This window comes from Pithys albifrons, chromosome 4, assembly GCF_047495875.1.
Source record: "Pithys albifrons albifrons isolate INPA30051 chromosome 4, PitAlb_v1, whole genome shotgun sequence".
Lineage (NCBI taxonomy): Eukaryota > Metazoa > Chordata > Aves > Passeriformes > Thamnophilidae > Pithys > Pithys albifrons.
In genome coordinates this window covers 18567921-18590394 of record NC_092461.1, presented here as the reverse complement: position 1 = coordinate 18590394, position 22474 = coordinate 18567921, and the positions used below count along the sequence as shown (strand labels likewise).

At 40.2% G+C, this 22474-nt stretch overlaps 1 protein-coding gene across 1 annotated transcript in view; it reads right to left on the bottom strand.

Moving 5' to 3' along the window:
* The window catches only part of EPB41L4B (erythrocyte membrane protein band 4.1 like 4B), a 167805-nt gene that overhangs the window by 51107 nt on the left and 94224 nt on the right, over window positions 1–22474 (bottom strand). The window contains exons 16-18 of the mRNA XM_071553589.1: window positions 21418–21599; window positions 15749–15864; window positions 5634–5759 (exon numbers count right to left, since the gene is read on the bottom strand). Coding sequence (XP_071409690.1) covers window positions 5634–5759; window positions 15749–15864; window positions 21418–21599 — 424 coding nt within the window. The remainder of the gene's footprint in view (window positions 1–5633; window positions 5760–15748; window positions 15865–21417; window positions 21600–22474) is intronic.

Genomic DNA, 22474 nt, shown 5'->3' with positions numbered 1-22474 from the left:
TGAGTTTATTGCTCATCCAAGTGGGTGACTAACAGCAACAGCTTTAGCAAGGAAGTCATAATGTACATAAGGAGCTGTGGAAGGTTCTCCCACAGCCTGAGCACCTCAGCTGTGACCTGTTATACTCACATAATGTCAGTTCTGATCTCTGTGAGAAGACTCTCAAGTTGTGCAGTAGCTCTGCGATGTGAATAAGAACAGGTGGGGGGAGGGAGAAAAGAATGAGAGGGAAGCAAACAGCATCTAATTCATGATGGAAAGATGTTGAAACACTGGAAAAGCTGATCTTTTCATGGTACTTAAGTCAACACCTAGGGAAAGCTAAAAATTCCTCTAGGGATCCAGAACGATTTGCTTAAGTCCTATTATAAGAAAGACTGCATAAGATTATAAATCCTCAAGTGTCTTCCTCTCACCTACTCTATTTTCATTCATGACCTGATTAGGGTTTCAATCCATATCCCCTTAAGTGAATAAGGCTTCAAATACCCAGCTTACACAAAGACAGCGAATTTTTTCTAGAAATGCATGACAAAAGCACCTGGACTTTGAGGCTGACAAGTCTCTACACTTGAATCTTTTCTTAAAGGAGACAGAACACTGAAAAAGACGGAAGAGTCACAAAAGACGTAGCTAAAACAGATTAGTACTGTGAATCACCTCACTTATGCACCTTTTCTCATAAATAATGCATAGATCGAAGCCTTATTTACATTTGCAGCCACTGCTTGCATCTATGTGGAGAGCACAGGCTGCAGGATGACACATGTACCTCGCACATGCTCAGATAGTTTCTGTGCCACAGTCCAGTCCTTTGCTCCAGGCAACTCTAGACAGCAGAAGCAACCTGCACTTATTCACATATTTGCAATACTTGAAGTAAATCAACATGATATTCGTCCTGTACTTGTTTCTAGGACAGGGAGGAAAAAGAGAGATGGCTATCAACCTGGCCTAAAAATTTACATGTGTATAAGCTTGCAAAGAAAGTTAGTGTGTGAAAGGGTTTAGAGGGCTGAAAGTCTCTTTATTCAGCATAAATGTGCCTTTGTTTACTGAGAGTCAAGGCAGGCAAATCAACTGCTCGAGAACCCAAACCCGGTGGACAAAAGATATCCCTCACCAGCCAACAGTTCCCACTGGGGTTGATAAAGGAGAAGCAAATGGGACTTTTATGCTCTTTGTGAGCTCTGCATCTCCAAACAACCTTTTCCCACCACTTTTTTTGTCAGCAAACAACCCTTAACGCTCAGTGAGGAACAGCTCGGTAGTAATGTCACCTCTATTTGTCTTCCATAAACTGCACTGCAAAAATGAACCTTCGGAATGAGCTTGGCCTTCCCTTGTCAGCAGACAAGGGAACGATGAGTGATGCAAAAATCAGCTGCAGTATAAATCTATGAGAGACAGGATCCTTGCCTTTGCTAACCTGCTAGATGTACATCAGCCTAAGGATTCAGGAAAGCTCAGGTAACAGGTGGAGAATACAAACACCACTTGTATAAGACAAACTACTAGAATACAGCACACACTGCCTGCCAAAATAAAAAGCCCTGCTGAGATAGCTGTGCATTTGCTCAGGAGCCTGTGCTTAATTTTAGGGATAATTGGGATTTGTCTGAAGCCAAAGTGGATGTAAATAGCAACTGAAACCCGATAGTATCTTTTCTCCATCAGCTGGGCCATAAACTGTTTGGCAAAAGGGACTCTTTTTGATACTAACAAGTCGTGTCTGCTCAATCATAGCATATCAGCACTGACTCATGCAAGCTGCAAAGGGGTTTTAAATGCCAGGAAGAACTGGTCTTTTGTATTCTGGCAGGTCCTTACTGCTGCTTTATACCACTCCCTCTAAAATGAAGAGCTTGGAATAAATAAAAAAGAGAAAGATATGTCAGTGGCTTCAGAGTGTATCGGGCTCCCATGGAGCTTAATTATGTGGGAACTGTGGCATGCCGTCTGTCAGTGAGAAGGTGGCAGATCCCTGTGGCACAGTTTGAAAGGTGTGTTGTGAAACACTACTTGCTTGCTCTAGACCTACAGATAACTGTATGGCATGCCCTGTGTGAGCCACATTTCCCACAGCTGCGTGTGGGTTCCTCATGTTTCTCACCTGCAGTGTCCACGGCAGTGAGCTCCTGGATTCAGCTTCAAGCATCCCCATGCACACTGCAGTGTGATGCTCCATTTAGCCAAATGGCACATAAATAGTCTCATCTTCACCAAATTAAAAAAACAAAACAAAACCTCACTCATGTTAGTTTCCTGTTGCTCTGGAACTCTAAACCACAAGCAGGGCTGTGATCAGGACCATAACCATACAAAGTTTTGGTCTCTAAGTTAGGGCTATAACTAAGGGAGAAATATTGCCCCCTAGGAATGCAATAAACAGCTCTGCAGCATAATTCTGAAATGAAGCAGCACAGAGATTATATTCTAGAACATATTTTCAAATGTATAGCATAATTTCTTGTTTTATTTTTTAAATCTTAAGCACTAGAATAATTCATTTCTAAGACTCTTTCTTGTGTTGGTGTCTAGTTGCCATAAAAAAACTACAGAAAATTTCTGTCCCAGTTTATATTTTCTATTTGAAAACATTTACTCCATTCTCAGAATTAAGAAGGAACAGCTTCTTCTAGTACATTCAGGAGGTGCCTTCATAAACTTGTCACATCCTGATGTTAGTAGCATATGGTATTGAAAATATTCCTACTGCTTGGAGAGAAAGCTGTTACAAATATTTCAAGCAACAGTTTGTAGATCTGATCCTACAGTGCACCAATATTTTTTTTGTGCTTTTACATCTAACCATATAACGAAGACACTCCATGAAGTTTCAAAAAGCATGAGCTAGACCATAGAATTTTAGGGCCCTTAAAAGAACATTTCCTTTCAAATACCATGTGCATAAGACAGGAAGCTTTGTTCTTTCTTCATCATTTTACAAAGCAGAGGAGCAAAGGAGCAAATTCTCTCTCTTTTTTTTTTTTTTTGTGCTATCATGAAATATAGGAATAACTATGTTGTACATGAGGAAAATCAGATTGACTTTCTTTACAGCTCAAGGAATATAGGCTGTGCCTTACAGAACATAGATATACTTTTTGCCCTTACTGCCTTGTAAATTGAAATATGACAATACAAAAAACAAGAGATGAGAAATTGGAGTGTTAAGAACAAGACCAGAGGGCGAGACCTCTCAGGGATTTAATATGGAACTGGCATCAAAAGATAGAAGTGGGCACAGGATAACATCATTAGTCCTCCAGATATACTGAGCAGCAGGATATGTCAGATGGGGTCAAAGAGGGGCAAGATCACAGCCCTGAGGGAATACATGATGTTAAACGGTTGTCTTCCATGAAGAAAACTATTCCTTATCTGCTCCCTCAAAAGGATGCTGTGTCTCTGAGCAGTGAAATTCCATCTCAGCTCACTTTTCCCAGAAGATGACTGAACTGCTACTGGGAAATGGTTTAGCTACCAGTATTTAGCTAGCTGTTTGAGGGGGTAGAGGTGAGTGGAGAAGATAACTGGGTGGTTTTATGGTATCTGATATGGGGCTTTATCAGGTCCTTCTGTAGCCCCCTTCCTTCCTCTCATTTTCTAGGTGACAGATGGTATGTTTCTACTTATTCCTTCACAATGAACATTTTTGCTACCCTTCTCAATGTTTGTGTAGCCACAGCTTCTTCCTGTAACAGATGACCATTGCCTGGTCTCTACCTGCTTATTTTTGCAATGCATCTGAGAAGGGTGGACTTTCATACTTGACAGGAGGGGAACTCAATTGCAGAAAAACTCATCTCTAATTACACAGGAAGTTTTGTGGCTAAGCAGGTATTTAAATGAGGATTTCTAAGATTAAGTCAACATCCTAATTTACTGCTATAATGCTTAAGCCATACTTTGTTAGCACTGAAAGCTTCAGGGATTTCAAACTGGACCATATGCCATTATTTACCCACAATATATGTTATCCTGCAACAGTCTTCTTTCCCCTCCTTCCCCTGAAATAATAAGACTTTTCACACTGAGGCCAAGTCTACAGACACTTACTTAATCCAATCTGACTGCTAAAGCTTTGTGCAAAACAACACAGGAAAGAAGGAAAAGAGGAAAGCTCAGTTTGCTCTGAAACTTATTTACAACATAGCAGCACCTAAAGAATACAGTTATGGCAGAAAAAGCAACCCAAGATGTTTTCCCTGGAAAGCCTCAGAGTGAAAAATTAAGGCAGGGCAGGTCAATTGAGAGATGCATACATTAAGCACATTTCCTATCTTGCCTGAATAATGTTATATTCTGAATGCAGCAGCACACACTGCTTCCAGTCTTTAACTATCCAGTCAAACCTGACCATTAAGCATATTCAGGAGAAAATACAAAAATGAGAAATGTAACATGACAACCTGTAGAAAAGACACACAGGAAAAACAGAGGGTAAACCCAAGGGCAAACAAACAAGAAATATGCTTCACAAAACACAGTTGATATAACAGAATTCAGAGAGGTGAGAGAACTGCTTTAAGCAAAAACTAAAAGAAAAAAACCCAAACACCTCCGTCCCTCTCATGCTGGCAGATTTAGGGTTTCTGTTCTTGAAATGTAGGGCAGTCAGAATAACCAAATTTTGATACTTCCTTGGGTCTAGCTAGACCAGATGTAATCTAGCTTTCAGATGAAAGATCTACCAGGGAACAACAAATATACAAAGGTGATTGTTAACAAAGTCCTTTGTAGGGCAAGTTGACCTGGTATGTTATTATGAAAAGAAACAAAGCCATGGAAACACCAACATAATTTGTATTCAGTGAGAATAGTATGCTCATGCATATCACAGAAATTTAGGATAAGAATTATAACAAGCTTTCTGCCTGTGCTTCTGTTCCTAAAACACTGTATTTGGCTTTGTTTTTGGCACCAATGGCATTATCTTTTGTCCACAGATTTCACTTGAAAAGAATCACACATTTTAGGTTTCACATAGATTTACCTCTGACTGGAAAATCAATTTTTTACTGTCATGCCATTTAGCATCAGTTTTCAATTGCATGGCATCATTAAAAGTCTTGTATTGTCTTGAAACAAGATGTATCCAGTGTAAACATTAACCAAAACATGAAAATAGACATTTGAAATTTAGTTAAAAGCACACAAATAATTAAGAAAAAAATTGACTAGCTAATATTTCTCACTCAGACATCTAAAGTTAATCTGAAATAAAGCTTGAACCTGGATGTATAGATTTTATCATTAGAACAGTCTTAACCACCATTTGCATGACTGGTGGGTAGCCTCAAAAAACTCCAGAAGTTACTGTTTTTAAGCTACAAAGTAAGTAAAAGATCCAGTGACAAAATCAAAACATGGAGATTTCCTGAGGCCATCTTTCCTATTTTCTCAGCCTTTCTCTGCTGTATTAATCATGTCAATTAGAACAAATTTCCTACTCCCATCATATCAATCAGTTTGAGTCACCTGTAGAAACTATAGAGCAGCTAGGGAAAGCTATGTCAATGTGGATACTTGAGAAAAAAATAAGGTGCTTCCTCAGGAACTATGTGATTTTGGAAAACTGATGAAAGCTATGACAAAACTAAAAAGGTGAAGTATTAAGCACAGGTTACCTGGGCACCTACTCTGAAAGCAGCTTCCACTTGAGCTTTGAGGATGTTGCACTTCATATGGTCAGGTACAGATGAAGGTGACACAGGAGCATGAAGAGTCTTTTCAGATACCTTCTTGTCTTCACCCTATATTAACAAAAAAGATAAGCACAGTGGCACATATTAGAAAGATAAGTCTACAACATGATCAGAGGTTAAATTTTTGCTTGTAATAACTTGATTCAGCAATACTGGATAAAACTTCCCTGTTCATACCTTGGAATATACATCTCAGAAGTTTTCAAAATATTTAATGACTTGATACTATTTTCAAGACAAGAATACCCTCAGGGAAGCCTAAGTAATAGAAGCAAGGAACTGATGTGAAGATACATGAAAAAAGCCCACCCAGGCCCTGGAGTGGTTGTCCAAACCTGTGATCACACTGAGGACGGAAAACACTGTCTCAAAGTATCCCACAACAGGCAGAAGAGAGAACAATATAACAATAGTGAACACTGGCTTCTTACACCACCCTTCAAATGCAAAGCTTTTCAAATTTAACCAGAGTCATCTGAAGCAATCCCCACTTAATTGCAAGCCAAACAAAATGTCTTTCCTCAGGAAGAACAGAAAACCCCAGAGAGTTTAAACATTGCTGCTGCCGTTTCCACTCGATGTCAACCTTTTACCTACGCAGTGATCTGGATCAGAAATTTTAGCCTCAGGACAGCTAGTTTAGTGACCTGTTCAAACATGACCTAAAGGTTTTGTGCCTTGAACAAACTATATCCAGTAGAAATGCCAGCATGAATAAACTTCTCATGCAGAAAAAGAAAACAAACAAACAAAAAAGACAAAGTAATACTAACATATAAACAAACAGGTATAAATGAGACCAAGACTGTAAACATGAACACTTAAACAAACTGTAATATGTTACATATTTTTAAAGAATAATTGGGCAACTGCCATAACAGCCATTGCAAACTTTCCTATTATTCCTGTAAATAAGACCTGAATTACAGCTGGGTAACAGCCTAGGTTGTGCATTTTCCACTCTTATTGCTGAGAAGATTGAGTGGTCATGTACACCCAGATAGAATAGATAAGTAATGCTGTCATTCAGATTTCAGCCAAAACAGGTACAAGGCATCAGTAAACCCGGTCCAGTGATCCTTGAGGTTCAAATGTATCAAGTATTTCAAGACAGATCATATCATTTTTTGGCCACTGAAACTACCTTCAAATTATGCTTCCTTTATCCTTCTACCTGCCTTCCCCATGGTATTCCACTGGCTGATGGTAATTAGAAACTTACTGACTCTTTTCTCAGGTCCTTGAGCAATCACAATAAAAATGGGAATATCAAGATTTGGGGGACACTTCCTGCAAGTGGAGCAAATCACAAACGTAGCTGCGTTGCCTGAGGATACTGTTCAGCAAACACTGGGAAAGAGAGATCCAGACCTCTGCAGAGATCTACTGAGACTGCAAGATATTTGTGTGTAATCAAAGCTGGTCTAGCAGTCTTCTGCATCCAAAATGCCATAGCTGGCAGGTATGATATTGAACTACTGTCTGTTAAAGGACTTCTCATCATGAAATTCTTTTTTTATCTAGCAAATTTCTAATAATTCTTACATGTTTATTTGTCAAGCTACATTCACTTGTTTTAGAGGATGATATTTTTGGACTTTTCTCCCCACTTTTCTCCTAAGGGAAAAAGACAATACATAAAATGAAAAGTGACAATATCTAGCTGGGGCAACGTATGGAACTGTAGTCATCTATTCAGTCTTGAATATAACAGTAGTTCTGGCAAGTAGATGAGAAGAAACAAACAAACATGAAATATTTGTTTGCCATAGCTGCCTTTTCTGGAGTACTCATGCAGCCAAGAAGTGAAGATACTCAAAAGGAAAAAATTAATTGTAAAGAAAGCACAACTTTTAGCTCACCTATAGTCTTGGCAGCCAAAGAGAACTACTATACATTTTAAAATGGCTGTTATTACTGTTAACTTTTAGGTGTATTGATTTCTAGCAGCAGAAAGAACAACACACTAAGCAGTGGCATTTATAAAGGCCATGCAAAATCCCACCTTTGTTTTAACACTGGATACTAATTTCAGGCAAGCAAGATTAAAGAACTGTATTTTACTAGCTAAATCAAGACAACCAATGCTTGTTTAAGAGACAAGCTTGTTTTGTAACTTGAAAAGTTCTGAAGTCCCACCATCTATTATTCAGATGGATATGGATGTTTTTCAGTCCTTATGTTCTTTCACTACTGCCCCATTTTACCACATTGACAAATAGCAAGATAAAAGGTCCCTGGGCTTCCTTTAGCTGGAAACCCTCAAAAGGTCTAAATCTCCTGCTGTATTCAGTATTATGCCAGATGACTGCATTTAATGGAGATCCTCAGTGTGAGATACAATGTGCTAGTCTCACATTGAGATTCTAATGACATGAGAGGTCCAAACTTGATGCTTGCTGACCTGGCTGAAAGGGAAAGCTGCTGCTGCTAGAGGGTGCACACTTCTTAGAAGCCATTCCTTGTTTGGTTCACACTTGTGGGGTTTCACCTTCAAGTGAGCAAAATTTGCTTTGCTTGCACTGCAATAGGAGCAGCAGCATCTTTAGTGACTGGTCACACATGAAGAGCAGACATTGCTCCAATAGCCGCTTGGTCTCGTCCTGCTCACCAGATGCCAAGCCAGCAGCTGAAGGCCACCATGTCCCCATGCCCCAGTGGAAATGCTGACTGCACACAATCCCTACATGGGGCTTGGGAGTGCTCAACCTGACCCAGACCTGCTTTAGTCTGAACACATGTGAAAGGTTTCTTTGCCAGCCTGCCTTGGCAGTGCCAGACTTCTCTGCCACAGTGTGGCATATCCTGAATCATTACTGAATTCTGTTCTCCTACAGCTAAATAGCTGAGACTATTCCACACACAGTCAGTGCCACTGAAGATGCAGACTAAAAGTGAACTCAATTCACAGAACAAAGTAGGGCCTCCTTACTGCACATTACTAGCGTATATAAGCATCTATTTACGTTCCTATTTTTCCTTAATGTCGCTAATATTTACATAAAAGCTCATTCATCCCCTAATTTAACTCCTAAAGTATAACTGTCATCAAGAAGGCAAAAGAAAATATTTCAAGGCTAGAAAAATACATGCAGAATCTTCTATGGTTCATTTCACTAGTTTATAAGAAGATCAAAGATCTAAAACCTGCCTACATTAGGAATCCCTATATACTATTGCTGCAAGAATGAAAGCTGTAATCTACTTTATTTTGCTGTATAATAAAAGAATTTTACATTTCCACAATCCTCCCTGCTTGCAGTGATGAATGAAGCATTAAGACAGCAGCTGAGTATTCACATGTTCACCCAGGTTGTCACTTATTAAAATATTGTTTTAATTTATAAACTAAGAATAGCCTATTTGGAAGCCATCAAAAAGCTAAACATGGCATAATGTTAATGAAATTTCCTATTTTACCTTTTCTTATCATGTAATTCAAAACAATATTAATGTCCCTTTCAAGTGAGTGTCTTGGAGTCAAACTTGCATTTGAAAGAAATAATTTTCCTGCTTAGAATTGCAATTTAAATTCATTCTAAATGGTTTAGAAATGAAGAAAAAGACAATTAAGATACCTGATAACACTTCAGTTTTCCATCTCCAGTTCTGCTGATGCTAAATAATAGCAGTGTGTTCACATTGTTTTCACTGTTGATGCAAAACTTTATTTTTCCAGAGGAGAACACTGGAGAATTGCACTTAAATGGATGGAATTGGGTCAAACAAGCTCAGATATAAACATACATAAAACTAGAGGCATTTTTTCTTTCTGTAATTGAGGTCTTGGGTTTGCTTTTTTCCTCCCAAACAATTACTTTAAATTCAATTACATTTGCTGGTACTAGAACTGAAGGCAGATTTGTGCAGTATTAAACAATGATGACACTGGCTTTGGCTGGCAAAGTGAAGTGAATATGAAGTATACATATAGCAAAAAAAAATAGTTGCATGAAACCCAGAAATACCACTCCTGTACATAACATTTCTGTTCCTTCTGCTTTAAAAAGGTTCATGCTCTGTTCCACATCAAACTTTGTACCAAGAACAAGATTCATGACCTTTCCCCTCTGTGAATTTATTGATATTCTGTTCTTAGCCAAACACCATGTTTAAAACTTGTATTTGACTGGAGATAACTGAAGAATAGAATTAATATTTTCTTTAGGAATGCAGGTCTATTCTTTGTCATCACTACTAGCGGAAAGTAAAATTTTAATAAAGACAGCACAGATATATAAGTTCTGAAAACACATTAGCAATAGGCTGCCCTGAGACTCAACTACATCTGCAAATGTGCATGGCAATCTACAGACTCTTTTGCCTCCTTTCCACCAGGAGATTTATTGATTTTTTTTCCCCGTGTGATAGCTAACATCAATTACAAACAGATACCACAATGGTAAGACCTGTATAATTATATGTTATTCTTCTTTGAGTCAAAGTTTTCAAGCAGAAACTGCATCCTCTTTATTAGAAAAGAAATACTATTGGAAACACAAACAAACACACCCCTCATTAAGCTGTCAGGTACACAAGATCTTCCTCAGGTCAACTATCAACTGGTCTAATGAAAGATATAACTACCAATAAATTTTGTTATGCTTATATGCTTGGAGCAAAGCTCTTTAGGTCTTGGTATCAAATAGGTCTTTGTATCAAATTTATTTTATAAAACACTATTGCTCAGTGTTATTAGATTCTGCCTCTGTCAGTGCCAAGCTTCACGACAGACTTACTGGTGTATGGCAGTCGTGTTTGCCAGGATATACCCTCTGATCAGTGTATCACATAAAAGAGTCTCAGATACATCAACAAAGTTGATCTTATGGGTTTTCTTAAACTACAAATGATTTTTGGAACTGCAGTAGCTTTAGGCTTTGCAGTTATGCATGGGGCAGGTAATTCCACAGCTTTTTTGCAAGGGGTATCATTTGCAAGCAGTCAATCTGTGCAACTGGGCAGCTCTGTAATAGACTTGTCCTGCGAGAGAAAGGTCACGAGCTCTGAATTGAGATTGCAAAGACAGTAAGGATCATGAGGCTTGTTCTGTTTGAACCTTTCTCGATCTGCCTGAAGCTTTGTTCTACTGAGTCTAGCTGTAACAGCAATAATTTTATATAGAGAACAGTAACATGAGAAGTTATGCTTTGTAGAATGAGATATTTATGACTCTAACACAAACATGTAGTACAAAGCAACATAGGGCTGGTATGACAAGGGCCTTGAGAAGTGAAGACACGGGGCACAGTGTAGAGCAGAACTGACATGGAGTGATAGCACAAGGGGCACAGGCTGGCACTGGGGACCCATGGCTATAAACAACTTACCAATGGCCACTTAAAGTGCAGACTTGTACCTGGAAAAAATTTGTTGTAGGGGCAATGAAGAGAGTGAAGACAGAGTATAGAGCATATATATGTAAAAGGCACCATGCACAGTAAATTTGAGTGTAAGGTGAAGATGTAAATCAATGAAGAAAGAGCAAGATGTAAAAGCTTGTTTGCAAACATATAAAAGGACACAAAGGGTATTCTAGAGTGAGGAAGAGGAAAACATGAACATGATTGGATGCAACACTGAAACAGGCTGCCCAGGAAAGTGGTTGAGTCACAATCCCTGGAGGTGTTTAAAAGACATATAGATGGGGCACTGCAGGGCACGGTTTAGTGATGGACTTGGCAGTGCTGCATTAATGGTTAGACTCAATGGTCTTAAAGGTCTTTTCCAACCTAAGCAATTCTATGACTCTATGACCAACATAACACCTCTTCTGACGTCACCAGAATGAAATCACCAACCTGAGGATCCAGGAGTATATGGGAAAGGTGAGCATAACACCAGAAAAAGTGGTAGAAACAATATGAAGTATATTATTATTCTTTCTTTTTATGTATTAATTACATCTGGGCTAATAATTACTAGACTCTCAAGACTTCAGAAATGCTAACAATACATTTTTGGCTTTATATTATATATATATACACACAGAGAGAACAACAGGGGATGGGAGAACATGTTTTCCAATGAAAGGCTTCCAAGAAGAAAATCAATACATTCACAACTACAATACTTAGGCTTCTCTCTCTTGGAGATTAAGGAGTTCACTGGCACCAAAGGACATGAAACACATGTTGAAATGAACTTTCATCATCCAGTAGGTGGACAGACATATGGTACACTGTACCAGGAAAGAGATTGGACACATCCATTCATCATTCCCATGAGACAAAGTTTGCTGTAGCAAGTAATCAAATTAATTAACTGCTGAATCTAATTTAACCAATTTCTTATTAATTTTCCTATGGGTTGATTATTAAGCCTGACAAATTCTAGCCCAAAAGCACTTTGCTTGAAAAAATAACAATTAGCAACAGGAAGGGAGAGAGTGAAAACTGAGGCTCCACAATAGATGTGGAAATCACTGCTTTTTTTTTTTTTTTCAGAAGCAGAGTAAATGAAACAGCTTTGTAACAGCTTCACTGGTTTTGTTTAAGCATAATATTTCAGAGGTTACAAAACTAGGGAATAAAAATCACTTAATAGACCAACAATCAATGGAGTGTTGCAGGAGAGGTGTTAACGTTTCATTTTTTTGCCAGGCAGATTTACCACCCATTAAAATCTGTTTTCTGCTGGACTGAGTAGTTAGTTAACTATCATAATGAACAGGACCTCAAAGGCAATGGTCTCAGTGAAAAATACTTGTCACAGTTCGTGGTTGTTCAGTCCTGTCTAACCTGCCTCGCTGTGTCGTGCTGGGCAATGCTCCACAGCATTTCAGCGCAGGGTTAGCCCAACATTTATAGCATGCCCCTCTCCTTCTCTGGAAAAGCCATTTGCTGAGGCAACCCCAGGCTCTGCTCAGAGCTCAAAGACCTGTGGTTTATTTGTTTTAGCTTTATGAACTCTGTGTACTCATTTCACCAGGATGTAGGTCAGTAAACAGTGCTTGAAGAAGAAACCATAAGCGAGGAGCCAAAAGAACTTTAGGATGATTTGTTGTCAGAGAACCCACAGCCTGTAATGTGCAGGCTGGACCACTGAGGTGTTTCCTGGTGGTGATTCTGGGCCAGTTTCAAGAGAATTTACAATTTTCAGATGGCTCAAAACAGTAATCTTAATAATTTTTGAGGGACTGGACTTTTCATTCACGTGGTAACCACTGTTCATGGGACTGCTTCCCAGTTCTTACACTGAAACCCTCTGTGTCTGCCAGGAGAGGCTTTCATTAGACAGCCCATGTCTCCAGCCTTGCCTTTTACTGAGCTTCTGCCAGAAACAGAAGCATTTAGTGGCTCTTGGTGCTCATTACAAGACTTTTTCATCAGCTAAACTCTGACGGCAGTCTCACCACAGCAGACACAGGCTGCATTTTTACTGTGCAGCTGCGTTTATTGTGAAGCACTGACTTGCTATGAGTCTGGGCTCTGCTAATTAGTCCTTAAATAAATAATCCATCTGACTGTGGACAAGATTCTAGAACTGTAGGGACAAGCCAAATTAAAACATTAATTATAGAAGAGCCGAGTTCTTCCTCCACAGATTTGCAGCGAATAAGAGCGAGAGGATCAGAGGTCAGGCTTTGCCAGGCACAGGTTGCAGGGACTCTCTTGGGATTAATTGCACAGTATGGTACAATACAGGCCCAAAGTGTTTTAACCTTTCAGATAAAGAAAGAAGAAAGACCATAAATATACTCCTTTCTGAATCACAAGCGTACCATTAAGATCATCTGTTCAGGTGTTTTGTGCAACCCAGGTCAGACTGGTTTATCTACTTGTGCACTGTGGTCCACATGGAGAGAGTCCTCTCACTTCTTCACCTTAGCCCTTTAAATATACCAAACCAAGCTGTCAGTGAGATCAATATGGACAGTCCTTTGTTTTGGACATTACACCTGAGAGAATGTTCTCAGCTGAGGTTCAGATAGACTCTCAGTAATTGCTTCTGAATTACAAAAGTCCTCTCCCAAGATCTTGGTATTCACTGGGTGAATCTGAGATGGAGAATTTTCCTTTGGCAAACTATACCAGTGCTTAAGAAGCTTTGCAGATTGTAGTAGTTTTGGCCTTAGTTTTAGCTAGGCCTAGATTAGGCCTTAATTTTAGTACACCTCAGTTCTAGTAGGCCCAAATAGTGTGATGTAGATTAGAAGGGACAAGCGTCACCTGACAAGCAACCAAAGAGAAATTTCATATTATCTGACATCAAAACAAGAATAAAAGTGAGTGAGGGAGGTCTTGTCTCTTTTACTTCATGGCTGGGGTGAGACGAGGACATGCTGCTGCTGTCTTGCAGAGCTCAGCCACTGGTGCCCCACCACTACTGTTATTTTGGGAAACAAACATTTTATTTTCAGTTTCTCCCTTTTCCTTGCTGGGTGATTATTGGGAAGGGTTTGGGGGGTGGGTTTGTACATCGAAGTGTGGAATCTGTATTATTGGGTGGGAGACTCAGTGAAAGTTATTGTTGTTTCTTTTTACCTTTGTATATATGTGCTATGTTGTAGTTTTACCTTTTAGTTTTCCCTCTTTTGTGTAAATATATAAAAACTTTGCCATTTTAAGTGTTAGTTTTTTTCCTTCTTTCCCGTTTCCCTTAGGGGAGAGGGAAGCTCTGACTGTGTTTGGGTAGTTGGCATTTGCCAGCTCAACCTAATACATTTGCCTATAAAAACCTGTACTTATTACCAGTTGAGAGTATTTCTACAAAAACAACTTTGGAAATGTTCATGAGTAAAAAAGATGACTTCTTTTCTATTTCACCCCAGTTTGTTAACTTTATGATTTATGTTTTTAATTCCCACTCAAACCAACCAGATAAAATGACAGGTCCTCGCATGTGATAACCAAATCGATTTGGGAAAAAGTCTAAAATATTCCACCCTCATTTGCTCATTGATAAGTTTCCAAAAATCATGACACAGGTGACCACATTCATAAGGCATAAGAACTGCAATCCTTAGATGAACGACACCTCTATCCCATGACACACCCTGAATATGGTTAAAGGAAATCTTCATGATAGGAAATCCACTGCATTATGGAATAAGTTCAATTAACTATAATGTTCAAAAAAATTCCAATATTTATGGTTTTTTAAATTAGAAACACATGACTCATTGGTTTTCAGCCTTGACTTCCATTTCCTGGAGTCTCTCATCCAGAGAAAAGAAGGGTTCTGCTACATAGATATACCCCTTTGTTCTAATATTTTTGGTACCCTTGATCATTTCCCTAATGCTTCTTAAAATAATATAAATAACAAAAGGCTGTTGGTAAAACCAAGGTAAAGTAATTTAATTAAGTTCTCCCTTGTGCTGACTACAACTCTCAAAACTGCTCTTCTTCCAACAGGTTTATACAGTCACTGGGACCCAGACGCACCTCCTCTGAAGCCAGTGGCAATGCTTGCATTGACTTCACTGGGTCCAGCTGAGGACCAACGTGGTTGCAGAACAGAGGTCCAGGTCTCTGTGGCCCTATCCAGACTCATATCAAGGCACCCCACAGAGCAGGCACAGTGAAGTCACATGGATAAAAGGAGCCACCGACCTGCTGGCCTCTGATCTCTGGCAGAAGCAGGAGGATGTGGTTGTTTTGCCACCCTTGCAAAAAACTCACTCATAAAACACCCACTAACATCAGATGCTGAGGGAATTTAAGGCATCACACAGACTTCTCATGTAGAAAAACAAGATTTTTGGTTTTTTATCACTTCAAGTGTTATTATTTTTTTACAGCTCTGGGCTGCCTAGATGACTAACTCTTCACAACTAAACTAAAACTACATCATACATCAAACTACAATGTTGCAGCAGCTCCTGAAATTTTAAAAGACAAGGTTGATTGAAATGCTAAATCTAAAAACCAAATCCCAGTCCCATAACGAGATGGAGAGAGGTGATTAAAAATCAAGCCAGTTGTACATGAATTTTTATTTGAATTGCAGGTGAAAAAGCAGCAGCTTTAGAATATGAAGTGACAAAGGGGCTCTGGTAAATATATGTAAAAATATATATGTATATGGTATACCTTGTTCATGCTGACATGCAGTGCTGGCCATGGTCCAACTACCTTCACACTCTCCGTTTCTATTTTCTTCAGATGAGAAGTTTCATCATAAAGAAGGGGAAGTCCTGAGCTCAGTTCTAAAAAGATGCCCAAAAGAAAGAAATAAAAAAACAGTCTGAAGGGAGGCTATAGAAAAATTGCACAGCAAGACACTCAATTCCATTTGAAGAGACAGTGGCCAGCAAAGCATCTTCCATGTAAGACCCTCGAAAATGTTTCATAATTATGCCTGTCAGGCACTTCTATTTAGCAAATAATTCCTCCCCCTCCTCCTTCTCACTCATTCTTTCATTTCAGCAAGGCTTTTGCTTGCTACATACTTCTCTCCTTACCTCCCCCCACCTTCTCTCCTTACTTCCCCTCCACCTCTACCCCCTCTATATTCTAAAACTCATTTGACAACAGAGGGATTATTTATGCAGCCAAGGTGCCATTCTCAAATCATGTGACATGTAAAGAGATGAGAGTATAGCTTTTGGCTTCTATCAGACATCTTTATTTATATGCCAGCCTCTTTAAGATGTTGTCAGGAATTTGCTGTGCTTTGTCAACAGAGATTTTGAATAAGCCACTGACACAGAAAGACAAGGAAAAATACTTTTTGAGACAGCCCTGAAATGTCTCTGTCAACATAGTGTGGCATATATATATGTATTTGCAAGTACTCTGAGACAAATAAACTTCATCATGTGATGATTTAACTAATCTCTGTGTCCTGCCATACTTCTTTTTGCCATGGATTCTAAATAATAACAGTTGGGAACAATACAGTAATCTCTGGAGTTTGAATCAAAGCCCACAGAAATCAATAAAAACCTTGCACTGGCTGCAGTTTGGTTTGGATCACGTTCTTAAGCTGTCCTAAGAATATTAAATATTACTCACTCAAGATCTAATTCTACAGCTGTTTAAATATACATTAAGAGCTTTGCTGACTAGAGAAAAACTGCTAAAACCAGCTTACAGGGATATAAGCAAAAGTCTGGTTTTGGCATTAGTGAAACATTATCAGACCCTGAGGTAATAAAGTCCTGAAGGGGTTACGATATCAGTATTGACCTCCCCTTGCTGGTCTCTCATCACAAGTTAGGGTTGACGGAGTTCAGCATCTCTCAGATCACAGCTGAGACTGTGAAACTGACCAATGATACCCTGAGAATAAACTACCTCAGCCACAAGATAAGACATGATGATTTTTTTTTCTTTTTAAGAAACGCAGTTGTTCTCCTTTCCTGCTGAGAAAAAACCCCAAACATATAGGAAGGAAGTGTCTTATTTATATTATTCAAGTTTGGTATGATTTAAAACTGACTTTTTAGCTACTTTTTTGGTTTAAAAGAAGAGCTCTGGAAAACAAGCAGGCCAGTTTAGCCTTTTAACTCTACCTTGAAAACAGCTTTTAAAAAAGGCAAAGAACTGAAGTTCTACCAAAGGCATGAATTTCCTGAATCAGCACTAAATCTTGGCAAAATCAGGGTTTCATTCTAAGAAAGGATCTGGCAATACTGTGGTTTTCCAAAGCACTGTTTTCAGCCTGAAACTCAGTCTCTGTTAGACCACTCTCTGCTCAGGGTTATGCAAGGTCATGCAAGCAGTTCAGGAATAAGGGATGTCTTTTATGAAGTGATAACCTGCAAGCTCAGCCCTGATTTCAAGAGGCAAGCTGGGTTCCCTTTTCTCGTTCATCATTTTCTGTCATAAAAATTCTGTGAGCTGCATTGCATACTTGTTGGCATCTGCTTTCAGTGATAGCTGCAGCTGCTGCCGGTGGATCTGCTCATGTGCACTGGGTAATCCATGCACGACATTGCCATGCCAATTAGGCTTAGCAAGCAAGCAGCCTGCCCTCTCTGCCCTGCAAGGCCAACTGCTGTTGGATCCAGTGGTCCTGGGGCCTGGGGTTCTGCCAATATGTTGGGGAAAGGTGTGCTGTATAAGAAGATGTGATCTGTGTGCATGAGCTTTGAGGTGAACAGCAGCATCACAAAGACAATAGTCAGGCTGAATGCAGGAAAACAACATCTGCTGAACTGCCTTCATAAACACACACGTCAGATTTGTTTCACCAGATTTCATTTCCTCTAGTAATTGAAGTAGACAAATTACTCAGAATGTGAAAAATGAGGCAGGTCTGGCCCACATTTTTTTCCTGTAACAAAGTCCTAGGTTGTGTGTTTGCTGAGAAACATGCACTATTTTTTAAAGGGAACTTTGACTGGTCATACTGTTTTTTCCCTCTCTCCCGTCTATGTCCTGCTAATTGCACTGGAATTTTGGCATTTATCAGAATAGATGTAAATGAAAGAAGCTCAGATGCTTTCTCCCTCTTTCAGCCCAATGCTGATTACATATTGGTGGGTTGCTCCATGTTCCACTTCAGATGAATTTAAAACCTTCTCAGAGATGAGTCCAGTCCATAGCAACTGGAATAAGTCACAAAACACCTGTGGTCCCTCGGAAAACTGCAGGGTAGGCAAATTGAATTTTTTGTGTTATCTCTGTAGGACAGCATATTCCCCTTATGAGACCTGGCTTGCTCTTCGGGCATTTCCACTTGAGATATTTTGGTCACAAGCATCCTCTTTCCTGAGAGTGTCCCTAGGTTAGTGACCACTTAATTCCTAGAAACACGTTACAGCAGTGGCCTTTCCACACAGCCTAGAGCCAGACATCAGTCTCCCATGTCCTCATGTTCCTGATGCAGACCGCTGATAGTGTCTCCTCTCTTCCTGATTTTATTTGTCCCATAGACTCTGCCACGTGTGCTGTCCCAGCTGACAGACAGCCAACCTGCTCCTAACCATTTCAGTACTTACCCTATGAACCTTTACCACAGACTCTCTACAAGAGAGTATTCTCAGCCGCAATAGACCGAACAGCATTTTAATGAAAACCAAACCAAGCCCCCTGAGCACCAGCCTTGAAAAGGGCACTTAGACCTGTCACCCCAAACTGCAGCTAGGTAACTCAGATTCTGTTTTAAGGGCAGTGGTCCTACCCACACTGCCACTGCTCTCACAGTAGAAACATGCCAGATCTAACCAGGTATTGGCTTTTCAAGGGAAATCAGTTTTGCACTTCCAGCCTGATGTACAAGTATGGGTCTCTGCTGGGGATCAGTGGTGTGTTGCTGTGGGACAGCATGTTTGCATCAAGACAAGCCAGCACACAACATGCACAGCTGCCTAAATGGCTCAGCTGGGAGCAGCTAGCAGGCTCACACCACAACATCCCCTCAGAGATGTCCCATCCCTTTCTGGTCCTTTAGAGAAACTGGGAATTGGCATTTGGTGCTAATAGCATCAGACTATGTCAGGAATCAGCACTGCTTCTCCTGTTCTGAATCAAATAGTTTAGACCAGTCCTAAACAGACAAAGCAGAGAGAAAGGTAAATCTGTCTCCAGGCTCCAGGAGCAAGTGCCACACATGTCTTGGCTGCTGAGGTCCCCTTCAGAGCCTGGCAGCTGCTGCACAGGCCAGGGAGGCTGCTCTCTGTGAGTAGTGCAAGGTCTGGGGAGAGGGCTCACCCTCTCCATGCCTTGAGGAGGACATGTAGCCTCCTGGGCCCCAGTTTCACCTCACAGGTAACACTCACTAGGAACAAAGACAACTCCTCCTGATGTTCACCCTTATGCACTTCCCAGCTTTTTTAAAGGTTATTTCTGCAATAAGAAGCAGGAAAGCTCTGTGACCTCAGAGGACACAGGGTGCTAGAATAAACATGCTGCGCTGTGTGGTTTTTGCTGTTTCTTTGATTACCTCTTGTGCTGTAGGTGGGCCCTTGGCAGGACTGTGGAGCTGGTGACCAGCCCTGCTACAGCGTTGCTGAGGCTGAAGCTGAGGGGCTGGGAGCTAACACAGAGCCATGGGCTAGATGGGGCAAGTTCCTAGGAGGGGGATGGGGAAAGCAACACCTGCAGTGCCCTCCGGGTCGGGACACTCAGTAGTAGCAGCATGGGCTCTGAATGAATTTCCTGGCATGCTTCAGCTCTAATCTGGGAAAGGAAAATATGGGCTGGCACAACCCCCCCCAGAAGGGTCACTGCCTCCTGCTGTGCCAGGCTGACAGCCCGGGCAGGCTTTTCAGCACAGCCTTGCCAGCACCCCTCCACTGCCAGTGCCCAGCCAGCACACGGGGCAGACCTGTGACACAGCAACAGCAGTTCCCCAACAGGATGGTCTGCACCTCCCTCCCAGATAGTGCTGGTTGCTGCAGGCCAGGGCTGAGATGTGGATCCTCGTCGGTGGCACCTGAGCACCTGGCAGCTTGCTCCAGCCCTCTGTGGTTGTGCCATGCAGGGGTTGGCCGTGCTGCCAGTGCTCCATGCCAGCTCCATGTGCTTCCCAACACAAAGGTACACCAGTGTGCAGCAGTCAATGGAAAACAACACATCATCTGGGGGTTGCTCCTAAAGGAGTAGCTTCATTGAAAGTCCCAGCTAATAAGTTATATGGCTGCTTAGGATTCCTTCATCAAATGTCTACAATGTTTTGCATTTTATGTCTTGAGCTTTCCTCCTAAACACTCTCTCTCTTTGGGAAATAAAATGAAAGAAAATGTTTCTGAGTTTCTGAAACAAAGTCTGATTAAAGTGCTTTTCCAGGTAGATGCCTGTGAATTACAGCTGAAGTGGAACCCAGTACCTTCCATTATAAGACCCTGGTTTTAGAAATTTGCAAACTGTCAGATTAACTGATCAGGCTGAAAGTTTCCATGATGGATGCCTATCTCAGCGTAATTTACAGTTATGAAGGCAGAAATTGGTCAAAGGAAGAATTCATCATTCTCTTGAGACAAGGAAAATAATAGATCATATCTTGTTTTGCCTATCTTCTGAAATTCTTACACAGCTTCAGCATCTCACATGCTACAGAGTGCAGAGATTATAAATTTAGAGAGAAAGTAGGACTGCTCAATGACAGGGATGTTTCACTTCCATTTCCTATGTAAACCTACAAAATTTGGCAAAGCTACATATCCTTAAAAATTTCTGTACACATTCAGCAACAGAGACTTATATCCACACTCCCCAAGGCTGCATAAGGAACAGACAGACTTCTCTCTCCTTTGCTTTCTAAAAGCTCAGGATATCTCCACCAAGGAAGCAAGCATATTCCAGTCATGGCAGGTAAAGCTGTACAGTAATTATTCCCACTACTCAAACTAAAAGCAAGACACTATCCAGCACTCCAAAATTTCTTCTGCTTGTGCCCAGACATGAAAGCAAGAGTCAGATCCAAACAATGAGGGCTGAAGGCCAGCTGGGCAGATCAGCAAAAGACAAAACCAGATGAGGATAGGTTTGTAAAACTATACAAACAAATAATAACAATGAAAAAATAGTCTGTGCCAAGTAGCTAGAGACTCAGTAACTGTGACTAATTGGATATTTGTTCAGCTATGGAACACTAATCTAACACCAAATCCCACAACCCCACAGCAAAGCCAGGGAATTGTAAATCTTGTCTCATTTGCACATGCTACAAAGCTAGTAAATAATAACAGGAAGCATATTCTTCATGGAGAAAAACTGAAATGCATGTTGTTTTCCTCTCCTTTGCCTCTTTGCCAGAGGCAAACCTGAAAGCAGCACAGTTACTGAAAGTACATTCACTGCAGTAGACTTACTGGTTGGGTTTGGAACTGCAGGAACAATGTCCTTGCTGTCAGGAGCAAGGGCGCCATAATTCCCATGGTGGTGGTGATGGCGGTGGTGGTGGTGGTGCCTTGCAGGCATTTTGGTGGTATATGGTGTTCCACCATTCTCCTCAATGTTGAACGGATGCAGATCACTGTTGTTCAAGGGATAGCTACAAAATAAATTCAATTCAAATTAGAACAGTAAACAGTAGCACCAATTGTACTTTTGGAGAGACAGAGTGAAAAATGCTTTAGGAAAAAAATACATCAGTTTTTTTGTAAATAAAAATTTTAACAAGGTATGTCCCAAATATTTACACTTTTCTGTTTACATGAGATTCACTAGGTGAGGAAAAAGGATGCCTCTGCTTGTTGGTATGACTTTAAGATCAGGCTTATTTTTGATTTTACACCACACACAATCTCTGCTAGAATCTTCCCTAGGATAGAAAAGGGGTCAGGCAGCAAATAATAACTCCTTTAAAGTGAAATTGTACAAAGGGCAGACCAAGGAACAGTCCCATAATAATATTACATTCCTAAGAAAGTTCAGTTCTTTACATCTATGGTGCACAATAGCTGTATAAAAAATTTGTGACAAGGGGGAAAAAATGGAGAAAGATCTCGCTGAAAATAAAAGATTTTACAGGTACAACACAAAAAATACCACTTGGTCAAAAAGAAATCAGACCTGTGCTGGTAAATTAACTAGTTTGGGTTTGGGATTTGGTTATTTTTTTTTTGCATGTGTTTAGTTAGGAGGTTTACTATCGTCAGTCTACAATATATGCAGAAATGGGGACACACCAACATTTTAATTCATCATCTCTAACTCAGAGGTGACAAATGAAACTGCTGCTTTTCTTCAATAGCCTTAACGGATGCTGTTTCAGTTTATTGTTTGAAATTATGATGAATTTCTACAAATTATATTTTCTCTCCATGCCAGCAATCAAAATGATTGAGATAACTCTACACAGATATTACAAATGACTTGACTGTGCTTTCCTCAGAGGAGTACTCAAGATTTTTATAAGGTTTTAAC